We start from the raw sequence: 13566 nt of genomic DNA on the forward strand, positions 1-13566 counted from the left end.
CATTTCAAAGTTTCCATCTTATTAAGCAGTTCATTGCCCGTCGATTTGCACACACCCACCAACCCTCCGTCACTTTAAAATACAGTATTTTGTCTTCTGTGAAATGTCCGATGAGCTATAATCGATATCCCTGTTCTTTTTCCACGGGCACGTACGAAACGGGTAGTTTTTGTTCGGACTCTGCAACAAGACATTGACTTGTGACATGGGAGCCATAAATGCATGCATCGGTCAGGTCACAGTGCCGTACGGGAGAGGCAAGGTGACCACCAAAGTCTATCTATACATATATGTTCATGGACGTGAACTTTCGAAATGAACAAAATGAACCGCAAATCTTCGAACTTAATTAGCTTGTAGTACCATCTAGGTCCCTAAACTTTCAAAATGCATATTCAGATCCTCAAACTTGCTAATCTTGTCACGTGAATTCCAAATCACCATTTTTAAGTTTTGAAGCAGAAATGTTTTTGCTGATGTGGAGCTTACATGTGGCCCTATTTTTTTTAATTTTTGCGCTCGACTCTTATATTTTCTAAATTTTCTCCAAAATTTTGTTTCAAAACTTTATGTCCGAATATTTTTTCTAATATTTCATCTAAAATTTATCCATTTTCTATTTCCTTTTTTTTCACAAATTTTATCATATGAGTTTCATTTTCCAACAATCTTTTTATACAGATCTTTTGTATTTGAACATGTTTGCACAACTTAATTTGTTATGATTTTTTTGCGCGTATATGTTTTGTATGTAATTTTGTATTTGAACAAATTATATAACTTTTAATTAAGCTTAAGCAACTGTAATTTGGACTACGAATTGAGCGTAGCTCAGCTGGTAAGGTTCCGTGTGTTGGAATCTGCCCACCTAGGTTCGAGTCCTGGACTCGGCAAGGGTACTCGTATTTTTCTAGATTTATTCTATGATTTAACCAGCGCAATTCTATATAAGTGGCAGGCGACGATTCCGTCGAAAGCGAAGTGCATTTGATGGCTTCATCAATCTCGAGGATCTGCGGACTCAGTCTCTTGGAAGTACTTATAGGAGTAGGATTGCGTGCGTGTATATGATGAGTGTCTACATCTGTATTGTGTTTTCAAAAAACACCATGCCCCTGCCCTCTCGCTACACAGATCAGAGAGCCATGACCAAGCACCCCAGCACGGTGGATGGAATATAATTCATCGAGACACCTTACAGTTACACCATGTGCATGTGACAACTGCTGCAGTCCAAGTATGTAGTAGTCACTCAATTAGTGCTGCAGGAGTCCTAAGATCTTTATAAAGAAGAAACTATATATATATATATATAGCACCCTGGGTGTATTCAACACCCGCGGCGGAGCGCCGCTCCTCCTCCGGCGAGAGGTAATTACGGTGCTGGTGTGATAAGAACGCCACGACGTTGTTTGGTTTCCAATGGTTGATGTGCTTGCTTGTTACTTTCGGTTTGGCTCTGTGTTACTTTAGCGGCATCAGATAATTTAAACATCAAGTTTCTAGGAAGATGAGAGATGTGATGGTTTTGTGTTGCGTAAAGAATATACAAGGATGAAACGGGAGCGAAGAAGAAAACAGAAACTTAAGTCTTTTAGTTTTCTTTCTTTATTTTAGAGTTTTCTTTCTTGTATTTTGAAACCCTCATTTAAGGTTTAGAGTCTACGAACTTTTGTAATCTTTGAATGTATATATCCACTAGGTGGATATAGAGGCCGGTTTATCCCTTATCGAAATAAATTACTGACACTCTGGTTATGTGCTGATTTATTATTGTGCCTTCTATTCTTTTCTGGTGCAGAGCTGCTGCCAGTTTGTTCACAGTACACTACTAGAAAAATGAGCTTTTGTCACGCACGTTAGTACCAGTTAACTTTTGGTCCGTTACTAAAGTGGGCACGGAGCCATGTTAGTACCAGGTCCAAATTTGAAAGCCCCAAAAGCAATTTTAGTAACAGGCCAAGACACTGACCGGTACTAAATGTCACCTTTTAGTACCGGTTCGTATTTTGGACCGGTACTAAAATGGCACGGATATTTAGTATCGGTCAATAACATCACCTGGTACTAAAGGGTGACATTTAATATCAGTCAGTGTCTTGGTTCGGTACTAAATGGTCCTCTATAGGTTACTTCAAAAGAAAAGCATATCTAACTACAGCACATGTGTTGTGTAGGTGAGACGGTAAGGAAGGTTCGCGCGACTTGTGACTTGTGAGCCTCCCGGCTATTTCTCAAATGTATCGGGCGCCTACATAAACGCATGCATGCTAGCTTCTTCACAAGCAAGAAACTAGAATGAAACATGCCCCTCAAAGTAGAAGCCATGCCAGTCCTAGTGATGCGGTTTCTCCTTACAGCTTCCGCCCTAGTAGTTTCTCTGCAGCTGGCGCCGGCGGCGGCAGTCACTGCCGGTGACTCCAACACAGCACCACGGCCACACTGCCCAAGCAAGTGCGGCGACGTGGAAATTCCCTACCCATTCGGCATAGGTAATAACTGTTCTTGGCCAGGCATGGATGACTTCACCATCACTTGCAACCATAGCTTCGACCCTCCGAGACCATACACCGGCAACGTCGAGGTTATCAACATTTCGGTGGAGACTGGTGAGATGCATGTCTTCACCGTCGTTTCTTACACCTGCTACAACTCGACCAACACCATAGAATCCTACCAAGAAAACAGCTTGTTACTCGTGCCGCCGTTTCTTATCTCGCCTACAAACAACATCTTCACGGCCATCGGCTGTGATACACTGGCGTTTCTGGATTGTGGAGCTGACTGGAACTACTACTACACCGGCTGCATCACCAACTGCCTGAGCTTCAATGATTCGGCTTTTGACGGAGACCCGTGCACGGGGCTGGGCTGCTGCCAAGTTTCAATCCCGCGCAACCTTAGAAAGATAAATGTCACCTGGAACAACCAGGCCAATAATTATGCGTGGGAGTACAGCCCTTGTAACTACGCCTTCGTGGCCGAGAAGAACTGGTACGTACCTAGATCGGGTATACTCCTACAGTCCCAAGATAAAGTTAATCTATTTTTTTTTGAGATTACACAGTACAACTAAGACATTCACAATGCACGCGAACTCACACCCCTATGAACACACGTACGCAAACCCTACCCCTATGAGCATCTTCGAAGATTGAGCCGGCAAATCCTCGAGATTGACGAAGTCACCATAGACGCCTCGCTGTCAACGGGAACGTCGCCTACCACTGAATGCACAACGCCGTTAAATCTCAAAATATTCTGCTCCCATGGGGAGTCGAACTCAGAACCTCAGGTGCTACTGAGGCTCTTATAACCACTAGGCTACAGACCCTTTCGCAAAAAGTTCATCTACTTAACTTCATCCTGATTCAAATTTCTCTAACTTTTGATCAAGCTTAAAGGAAAAATAATACATAACATCTATAACACCATACTGGTTTCATTGAATGCATAATGAAATATATCGTTGGTCGTAGGGCATTTATTGGTATATTGCAGTTGTGTGTTTTATTTCTTGTTGAACTAGATCAAAGTTAAACTAGATTAAGTTAGGACAAAGCTAGAGTGCACTATAATTTGAAATTGAAGGAGTGTATATAAGATATCGTCGCCCTACTATATGAGTCCTTATATCTTGTGACACAGTTTCGAGAGCTTTACAGAATATTGATTTGATTCAGGTACAACAACTTCAGCCGAAGAGACTTCAACGGCATGGGAAATGAGAGCTTCCTCAACCGGGTTGGGGATAGAACGGTTCCGTTGGTGCTTGACTGGGCTATCAGGGGTAACGGGTCTTGCCAGATGGCAGCGGAGGCCACAGGGGCGGCAGTGAAACGGACAGCACCTGCCTGTGCCAGCGCCCACAGTTACTGCATCGACATCGACGCCAGACAAGGGGGTGGATACCGATGCAATTGCTCCGAGGGATACATGGGAAATCCCTACATCCCCCATGGGTGCACAAGTTAGTTAATTTTTTCAGTATATAGCTTATTATTAACGTTATTTGATAAAAATAATCCATCCATCTTACATGAATAGAGGGTATATACTAATGGGCATAAAAGGAATACATGCTCGTAGCCTAAGAGGAAGAGGGGGTGAATTAGACAAACTTAAAATTTTAATCTATAGCTTCAACTAGTTTGTACAAAATATAAACTAGATCATGTTATCTATATGTGCAACTATGGTTTAACTAGTGTAAAACCCTCATCTCAAAACAAGTTTACTTTGTAATAAGGGCTGGATATAACTTGCGATATAGTGGTCGGGATATGACTATTTTATTATCTAAAAAAAATAAGTTTTGCAATCTATAGCCAATCCTAGCAAGATATTGCACTAAAAATGTAAAGGCACTGAAGTTGCAAGAATGAAATGCGGAAACATAAAAAGGAGATGAAGGGAAGCAAACTCTTGACACAAGGATGTATCCCGTGGTATCAGTAGGCACTAAGTCACCCCTATTCCATGTTGTTGAAGCACTCAATTAAGAGTATTGCTTCTCGGCCACCAAGACTCTTTCGGGGAACCTTTGACTTGCCACGAAGGCTAGACCGTCTCCTTAGCGTTACACCATCTGTTGCACTGTCGCTCTCATTTTGTATGCCGTCTGTTTAACCGACGCATGCATTCTGCCTCTACTTGTCCATCTTGTCACGGCTGTCATTTGATACTTCAAATATATTTTTTTTGGATTTTTACTATGATTTGGACGCCTTGACAACGAATTGGACATTTTGGGTGTGGTTTGGACTACATTAATAGGACATAGATATCGTACAAACTAGAGCTCACAAATATGTTAGTCCCATTGACTATGTTGTCACATAATTACCAAAATCACAAACTATGGCCAAACGGGATCATGTTCCTTATAGGTCATAATGAGGGGAGAGGGTTACAAAGTGTCATGAAAGAGTCGGTATCAACAAAGAATCTAGATTATTTTATTTATTTAAATAATATTGAAGTATTAGATACTTATTGGGCATGCATCAGAGTATTGGTGTTCAATAAATATGGGAGTCAGTATCAGATACGTGAGGGTTCATCAGTACCAGCATATCTGGAAAACGTTGAGTAGTTTCACCGTTTTTTGGAAAAATAGGAATTACCTTTTGATCTGTGCGGTTCTATATTTTTCTTTAAAATAGTCAAAATTTTACATGTTCTGTCCTACATTTCATATACGTTGTGTGCTGGTGAGTAGTGAACAAATGTTGTAATAATCACAAAGAAACGACGTTCTTTTGTGACTATGGGCAAATATTATAAAAATGTTGTTCAACAAGTGACTATTTGAGTGTTCATATATTATATGCAGATATCAACGAATGCCAACTTCAATTATATTCCTGTCCAAGTGGCAGCAATTGCATTGACACAGATGGTAAGTACAGGTGTCAATGCAAATTCGGCCGAAAAGGAGAGGACTGTCGTCCCATATTTCCGGCGCCAGCTGCTGCAATATTAGGTGAGCACAAATAAATTCACCATAAGCTGATTACATCTTTCATTACTAAAATGTTAGATTTTGTTGGTCGTAAAGATATCATTGTAAGAAAAACGAGATAAATTAGGAAAAGCGTAAAAGAAGGTTGACATGTACAATTTTCAGACGGATTCACAGATACATGGCATGCAAATCAATTAAATGATGCTAGAATATAATTCCTCGCAACTAATTCCTATGAATGGGTGCACGCTGCGTTTGCAGCAACACTTGTAGCAAGCCTTCTTCTATCGCTCCTGCTATGGTTTGTTCACGTGGATCGAAAGCGGCGAATGAAGACTGCCTTCTTCGACAAAAACGGTGGTAAAATATTGAAGGGCGCAGCTGACATCAACATATTCACAGAAGTTCAGCTGAATAAGTTCACAAACCACTACAAAACCCTTATTGGAAGGGGGTCTTTCGGCATGGTGTTCATGGGAATCACTGATGAAAAGCAACAAGTTGCGGTTAAACGCTCCATCATGAAAGGCAATAAACTTGGTGGAGACAACTTTCAGCCAGGGGATGACATTGTGAATGAGATCACTTTCCAGTTCCGGAACAGACACCCAAACCTGGTCCGCCTTGTTGGGTGCTGCTTGGAGACCAATATCCCTGTGTTGGTCTTTGAGTACATTCCTAATGGGAGCCTCTACAACCTGCTTCATGTCGCAACGCAAAAGGTGCTCCCTCTACTGACACGCCTCAAGATTGCCATCGGCTCTGCAGAAGCACTTGCCTATATCCACTCTCATGTTGATCATGAACGCATCCATGGTGATGTCAAATCTGCCAACATCCTCCTGGATGATAACCTCATGCCCAAGGTCTCTGACTTTGGATCGTCCAAGCTTTTGTCAATCGATAGGTATGCCATGGCTGTGGCAGCAGATATGAGCTACGTAGACCCGGTGTATATGAAGACGGAACTTTTTGTGAAGAAGAGTGATGTCTACAGCTTTGGCATGGTGCTCCTCGAGTTGATCACCCGGAAGGCGGTCAAGTATGGCAAAAATAGAATCAATAGCCTCCCTATGGACTTTGTCAAGTCTTGTAAGGAGAAGGGCAATGGAAGGGAGATGTATGACACAAACATTTTATCTCATGGCCATGCTCAGTGTCATCATTGCATAGAGTGCCTTGACAAGATCGGTGCTCTTGCAGTCCGTTGTCTCAAGGAAGATGTGGATGAGAGACCAACAATGGCAGAGATCGTGGATGAATTGAAGCAAGCGGCAGAGATAGTGGACAAATGCAAGCAGCAAGGGAACATAATAGCCTACGGTCCCTCATGTTTTGAGATAAGTTAAAGGCACATACCTACGCGCCTTGATGAAGAAAGCAATGTAAACATGCTTGGTGGGATCAAGCTATAGCTACTTTATGGATGCAAATGTACTATATTTTTTTTTTGTATTCGAAAGGGTGATTCATCTACTTGGGAAACAACAGCTTATCAGGTCTTATACCACAGTGTAGCGTCCCCGCCCATGCTCGAAGAACTAAGACTACAGTACATTCAACTTTCTGGTTCAGTACCCACTACCATCTTTAACTTGTCTAGGATGCAAGCCATGCTTTTAATGCACAACAATTTAAATGGACCGGTTCCAAACAATCAAAGTTTGAGTCTTATTTCCCTTGGTTTGAATAACTTCCTATGTCAGATTCCATTAGGGCTTGCAGCATGCCAATACTTGCAATCGATATCTTTGTCTGTCAAATTTTTTTATTGATGTTGTTCAAATATGGTTACCTCAGCTGCCACATCTTACCTTTCTCTCCATGGGTAGTGTGGGACCGAAGCCGGCGACCAGAGGGGGGTGAATGGGAGCCGATCAAAATTTCTTCCGAAATTCAAACCGTCGGCCTATATCCCGAAAATCACCCAAGCCCTCAAGAGTTCTGGCCAAAGTTTGGAATAGCTATGGAAAAGCTAAACCAACACAAAAGGCCTCGAACAAGCGAGCAAAACCACGAAGCAAATCGGAAGCGAATCGGGAAAACTGCAGAACTGATCTGCTTGGACCGGTCTGACCGGTGCGCTGGACCGGTCTGACCGGTCTTGCCTACCGGTCTGACCGGTGGCACCCAGAAAACCCCCGAAAACTTAGATTCAAACGGTGAATCTCGACCAAACGACCACGAAAACCGATGAAACTTGGGGGATTGCTCCGCCCCTACCCCGTGAACATATCCCCAAAAGATCTCGTCCTAAAGATCAACGAATCGTGAGAATTATGGAGGAGATCAAAAGGGATTGGGGTTTTCTCAAGAACTCAAGAAATCGAATTCGAACACGCCAGTGATTCCAGAGGGTTTAGGACAGGGTTAGAAGCACGTGAATCACAGCAAAGAACTCATGGACTCCTCGCAATCAAGTGCACCAAAAATGAAATCGAAATTTCATCAAACAAGGCACAAAACGAGGAGATGGATTGATTCAAACCGCCCAGAGGGCACGAGGAGGTTAGGGCCTCCTTTCCCAATCAAATCCACAAGAGTTCTCACACAAACAACATTCAAATCTACCCTAAAGAGATGAACTGAGGAAGAGGAACGGCCTGGGGAAACAGAGAATTCACGGACATAATACAAAAGCCGCACTAGACCTAACACAAGTGAAGGGGTATTTATACCCGAGGGACCGGTCAGACCGGTGCCAGGGACCGGTTAGACCGGTTGGCCTGCAGCACCCCCTGTACAACGATCTCATCCGACGGCCGAGGTTCTTTCTTCGAAACGAAGTCTTCTCCGCGATGTCGCCGTCTTGATGAAGATCCAGTCCGCGGTTTTGGAGGGTCCGCAAAACCTGGGTAGGTGGCCGGTTTTGAGAAAACCGCCAAAACCTCACGCGCGGGAAGATTCCCGCCTCCGCGCCGTGGCCCTAGACGCCGTTCCCACCTCGGCCTTCTGACGGCCCTAGACGCCGCCCGACGCCCGTCACCTCCTCGCCCGCAGCGAGGCCCTAGACGCCGTCGACGCCCATCGTCTCCGTCAGTCCCGAGACCGACGCCCGTGCCTCCACGACTCGGCGTCTTCAACCGCCGTCCGCCTCCTTGGTTTTGTGGCGCAAACCAAGAAACCCGCCTTCCGTCGCCGCTTGCGCCCTCGATCCAGGAGTGGACGCCACAGCTGCCGCCCGGTCCGAGCTCCGGTCCCGACTGCCCTTCACCGCCGTCCACTGCACGGTCCATCGGCCACAGGACCTCCACGGCAGCTCCCCGTCGACACTCGACGCCCGTGTACCTGCAATCCAAAGACCAAGCGCTAGATCACATCGCACGGTTGACAATTCACTCATCACAAGCAGGATAGAGTACTCTCGTACCTCAATCTCCCCCTTGATGAGTGCATTGCCAACACACCACAAACAAACCAAGAGAAGTGAAACCAAAGAAGAACAAAGAAGCACAAACAAGTGACGAAAAGCTCAGAAGGGCAAGAACAGTCACTTACTCAAGCAAAAATCGATCCCCCAAGACAAGGGCAAAAGCTCGATGCAATCGATCAACAGCCAAAACATGACTCCTCAAAGGCAGAGGTAACGCTCGACGCAGTCATGCAAGAAGCAGAGGGAAAACGAGGAAAACCCAGAGCCAAGAACAAAGCAGAAACTCCTCAAGCAAAGCTTTTCCTTCTCACAAGTGCAACTCTCCCAAAATGATGCACTCTCAAAGCCCTGTGCACAACAAGTTTTTCAAAAATCAAACAAGTCTCCCCCTTGTTCGATCACTTCTCTCAAAATTCTCCTCCTTGTTTGCACATGCACACATCAAGTCTAAAAAGACCTAAAGCTCCCCCTGAAGCAAAAACTCCCCCTGAACAGATGCTATGCAATGAATGTAATGCAAGAGGTGTAAGTGAAAGCATTCAGGGATACAAAGATATGAGCAACATCTAGTCTCAAGCACGTGTGCATCCATAAACCAGACCTGCATCTAGCTCAACAGGGTATATCAAATCAATCTAGAGCTAGGCAAGTTCAGTTTAAGAGAAATAAAAGCATCACCCATGATCTAGCACTAACAAGTAGGGAATGGAAAGCAGTGCTAATCATACTCATATAGGTGATCCAAACTCAGCCAAAAACAAGTTGTTAACATTCATTTTTCAATCAATTTCATATCAAGCAATTCTTAATGTCAGGGGTTGAAAGCTTGTCATGCTTTACTTAGCAACGAGGCCAAGCCTATGTCACAGACAATCAGAAGCTTAAAGCACTCATTTCAGTCATGCACAGCCTTGCCCGGGTTCTCACAAGTGCAAAGTGAGCCGTCCCGAAAGCTCGATCAGTGCGACAAGCAATCCCACCTGGATCTTTTCAGTCCATTTCAAGAATAGTTCAAGCAATTTTATCAGGTTTAGATCATTTCAAGTATGAATTGCTGAACGAAAGGCCACACTAGCATGAATAAGATAGCAAAGCATATCAACACTCCCTAACATGCTAGTAGCCAAGACAGGGTGATCATGTTTTCAGATTTTCAAATCAAAATAGCTTAACTCAGATGATGTCATATACACAATGGAGCAAGCTATACATGATCAAGTTTATCAACTCACACTAACAGGCACTAGAAGATCATAGCAATGTATACAAGAATGCTAGTGCAAGTGAGACAATGCAAAATGCAAACATGTACAATGCATATGCACAATGCAACTACCAAACCTAGAAAACAAAAAGAAGAGCAAGGAAGACCTACAAAGCTAACCAAAGAAAAGTCAGCGATCAAAAGGGGTAACAAACCCCAAGCTCCCCTCGCAAGCGAGCAAATGTGTCCTGCTCTAGCGGTTTGGTGAGGATATCTGCGGTTTGCCTCTCTGAAGGGACATGGATCAAGTCTATGTGTCCTCTCTCATAGTTATCTCGCAGGAAATGGAATCTGATATCTATGTGTTTGGTTCTGGAGTGTAGGACAGGGTTCTTTGCAATGCTAATGGCTGACATGTTGTCTACAAAGATGGGAACCCTATCATAACTCAGTCCATAATCCTGCAAGGTTTGTCTCATCCAAAGGATCTGGGAGCAGCAGCTAGCAGCGGCAACATACTCAGCTTCTGTGGAAGAAAGCGCTACGCTAGCCTGCTTGCGAGAGGACCAAGACACCAAAGATGTACCGAGAAATTGACAAGTGCCGGATGTCGACTTGCGATCCAACCGACACCCACCGAAATCGGCATCAGAAAAGCCCACCAAAACCAGAGAAGAATCCGCAGAATACCAAAGACCAAATTCAGGGGTGAATTTCAAATACCTGAAGATGCGTTTCACCACCTGCCTGTGGGAGGTGCGCGGAGAAGCCTGGTAGCGCGCACAAAGGCAGACGCCGAACTAGATGTCCGGTCGCGTCGTCGTCAGGTACAGGAGCGAGCCGATCATGCTCCTGTACTCCTTCTGGTCCACCGCCTCACCGTCCAAGTCCTCATCAAGCGCCGTAGATGTGCTGATCGGAGTCAGCTGAGGAGACAAGTCACTCATGTCGAACTTCCGCAGCAAGTCTCTAGTGTACTTGGCTTGATGGACAAAAGTGCCCTGAGGAGTTTGCTTGATCTGCAGCCCGAGGAAGAACTGCAACCCACCCATCATTCTCATCTTGAACTCCCTGGACATCTGCTCAGAAAACTTGGAGACAAGAGCGTGAGAAGAGCCACCAAAGATAATATAATCCACGTATATCTGAACCAAAAGGAAATCAGTGCCAGACCGCATGAGGAACAAAGTTTTATCAACACATCCCATTTTAAAGCCCTGAGCTAGCAAAAAGGTTTTCAATCTATCATACCAAGCTCTATGTGCTTGTTTCAAACCGTAAAGAGCTTTCTGAAGTTTATAAACACGGTTTGGAAACTTGGGATTTTCGAAACCAGGGGGTTGCTTCACATAAACCTCTTCTTCGATAAAACCATTCAAGAAGGCAGATTTAACATCCATTTGGAAAACTTTAAAACCCTTGGAAGCAGCAAATGCAAGAAAGATTCGAATAGCTTCCAAACGAGCAACAGGGGCAAAAGTTTCCTCAAAATCAATACCCTCTTTTTGGCAAAACCCCTGGGCAACAAGACGAGCCTTGTTTCGAACAACCAAACCATCCTCACCCTGCTTGTTTTTGAAAACCCACTTCGTTCCGATGGGATTACAAGCAGGTGGAGGCTCGACTAAGACCCAAACTTGGTTTCTTTCAAAAATTTCAAGTTCCTCATGCACGGCATTGACCCAATTAGAATCAGAAAGAGCGTGTCCAATATCTTTGGGCTCAAAAGAGGCAGCAAACGCTGAATGAGCAAAGCCAGCGATACTTGTTACCTTGGACCTGGTGACTCGCTCGTTGAGATCACCTAGCATCTGTTGAGGTGGATGGCGACACTGAATGTGTCGCGGTGCTTCCCGTGTCGAAGTCGCCTCCTCCTCAACCAAAGCTGGTGTCTCCTCAGGTGCAGCTGGTGAAGCCTGAGTCACCTCCTCGATCAGCCCCCGGGAAGTAGACGTAGTCGGGTCGGGGCCATCGTCATCGTCCGAGCTCGTGGCAGAAATAGCTGGGTCCACAGCACGCGTGGTAGCCTCAGCCTCGCCATCTGCAGCTTCTTCCTCCTCATCTTCAAAGATGGTGGTGCCGAGCTCATCATCTCCTGCAACTTCAAAGACAGAAGAATTGCACGGTGCAGTCTCGTCGAAAGTGACTTCACAAGTCTCTCTGACGATGTTAGTATCAATAATCAGCACACGGTATGCTCTAGAGTGAGAAGCATAACCGAGAAAGACACCGTCAGACGAGCGAGACTCAAACTTATCAAGATTTCCATCTTTCAGCACAAAGCACCGGCAACCAAAAACTCTGAGATGGTCAACATGGGGCTGGCGTCCAAACCGCAACTCATAAGAAGTCCTGTGCATGAAAGCACGCAAGAAAATGCGGTTGGACACGTAACAAGCGGTGTTAACCGCCTCAGCCCAGTATTTACGAGGAGTCCTATGCTCATCGAGCATTGTCCTCGCCATCTCAACCAGCGTCCGATTCTTCCGCTTTACAACTCCATTCTGCTGTGGAGTGTAGGGAGAAGAATACTGATGTTCAAGCCCTTAATCACTGCAAAAGGCGTCAAAACGAGTGTTTTTGAATTCTGTGCCATTATCACTGCAAATCGCTCTCATGGCCTGGGGTAGCTCGTTTTTCAACCTCAAGATCAAGTCTCGAACAAACTCGAAAGCCTCATCCTTGGTTCTCATGAAAAAGACCAAAGAATAGCGAGAAAAGTCGTCCACAATCACAAGCACGTACCACTTCCCACCAACAGACATCACCCTAGAAGGACCAACTGTGTCCATGTGTAGCAATTCTCCAGGGTGAGCGGTCATCACCTGATTAACAGGCGGATGAGAAGCGGCAATCATCTTCCCGTGGCGACACAGATGGCAAACAAGGTCCTTTTCAAACTTCAATTTGGGCAATCCTCGGATCAGGCCAAGTGAGCTCAGTCTCGACAACAAGTCAAAGCTCAAATGTCCAAGTCTCCTATGCCACTTCCACAGATCAGAAGAAGGACCAGCCATCAAGCAATGAGAAGGGCCAAAAGGAGTTCCAGAGAAGTCAACCAAGAAAACTCGATCGCGAGGTGTAATCCGGCAAACCAAATCTCCCCTGGAATCCAAAACACGCAAACAACCCTCCTTAAAGCGAACCTCAAACCCCTCATCAAGAAGTTGCGAAACAGAAAGCAAATTGAAGCCAAGATTCGAAACCAAAGCAACTTCTCTCAGGGTAAAGCGATCAGAAACCAGAACAGCGCCAAGTCCACGTACCTTTCCTCTTCCATTATCCCCGAATACAATGTACTCCTTTGAGCGCATCGGGGTGAGGCTGGAGAACCATTTGTCATTTCCGGTCATGTGGTGCGAACAACCGGAGTCCATGATCCACCTGTTCTCCAAGCCTCCGACCTGCACATCAGTAGTGAGACAAAGGGTGAGCAAATGTCTCAACACTGGGGTTAGCAAAGTGAGAAGCAAACCAGTGTCGAGCCATTTGCTCTACAGAAGCGTTAGCAAAACCAGACAA

At 44.9% G+C, this 13566-nt stretch overlaps 1 protein-coding gene across 1 annotated transcript; it reads left to right on the forward strand.

Moving 5' to 3' along the window:
- The first annotated feature begins 2283 nt into the window (after window positions 1-2283).
- Window positions 2284-7129, forward strand: LOC120645275 (wall-associated receptor kinase 2-like). The gene is made up of 4 exons (XM_039922081.1): window positions 2284-2994; window positions 3684-3970; window positions 5336-5485; window positions 5729-7129. Exons 1-4 carry the CDS (start codon window positions 2306-2308, stop codon window positions 6814-6816), a joined length of 2214 nt encoding a protein of 737 aa, XP_039778015.1. The 5' UTR covers window positions 2284-2305; the 3' UTR covers window positions 6817-7129.
- The last annotated feature ends 6437 nt before the right edge of the window (window positions 7130-13566 follow it).

This window comes from Panicum virgatum, chromosome 8K, assembly GCF_016808335.1.
Source record: "Panicum virgatum strain AP13 chromosome 8K, P.virgatum_v5, whole genome shotgun sequence".
Taxonomy (NCBI): Eukaryota; Viridiplantae; Streptophyta; class Magnoliopsida; order Poales; family Poaceae; genus Panicum; species Panicum virgatum.

Excerpts from the sequence above, each read along its gene's own strand:
- LOC120645275 (XM_039922081.1), top strand. The coding sequence starts at position 2,306 with ATGCCCCTCAAAGTAGAAGCCATGCCAGTCCTAGTGATGCGGTTTCTC. Across the intron at positions 2,995-3,683 it reads TTCGTGGCCGAGAAGAACTG|GTACAACAACTTCAGCCGAA; the intron begins GTACGTACCTAG and ends GATTTGATTCAG. Across the intron at positions 5,486-5,728 it reads GCCAGCTGCTGCAATATTAG|CAACACTTGTAGCAAGCCTT; the intron begins GTGAGCACAAAT and ends CTGCGTTTGCAG.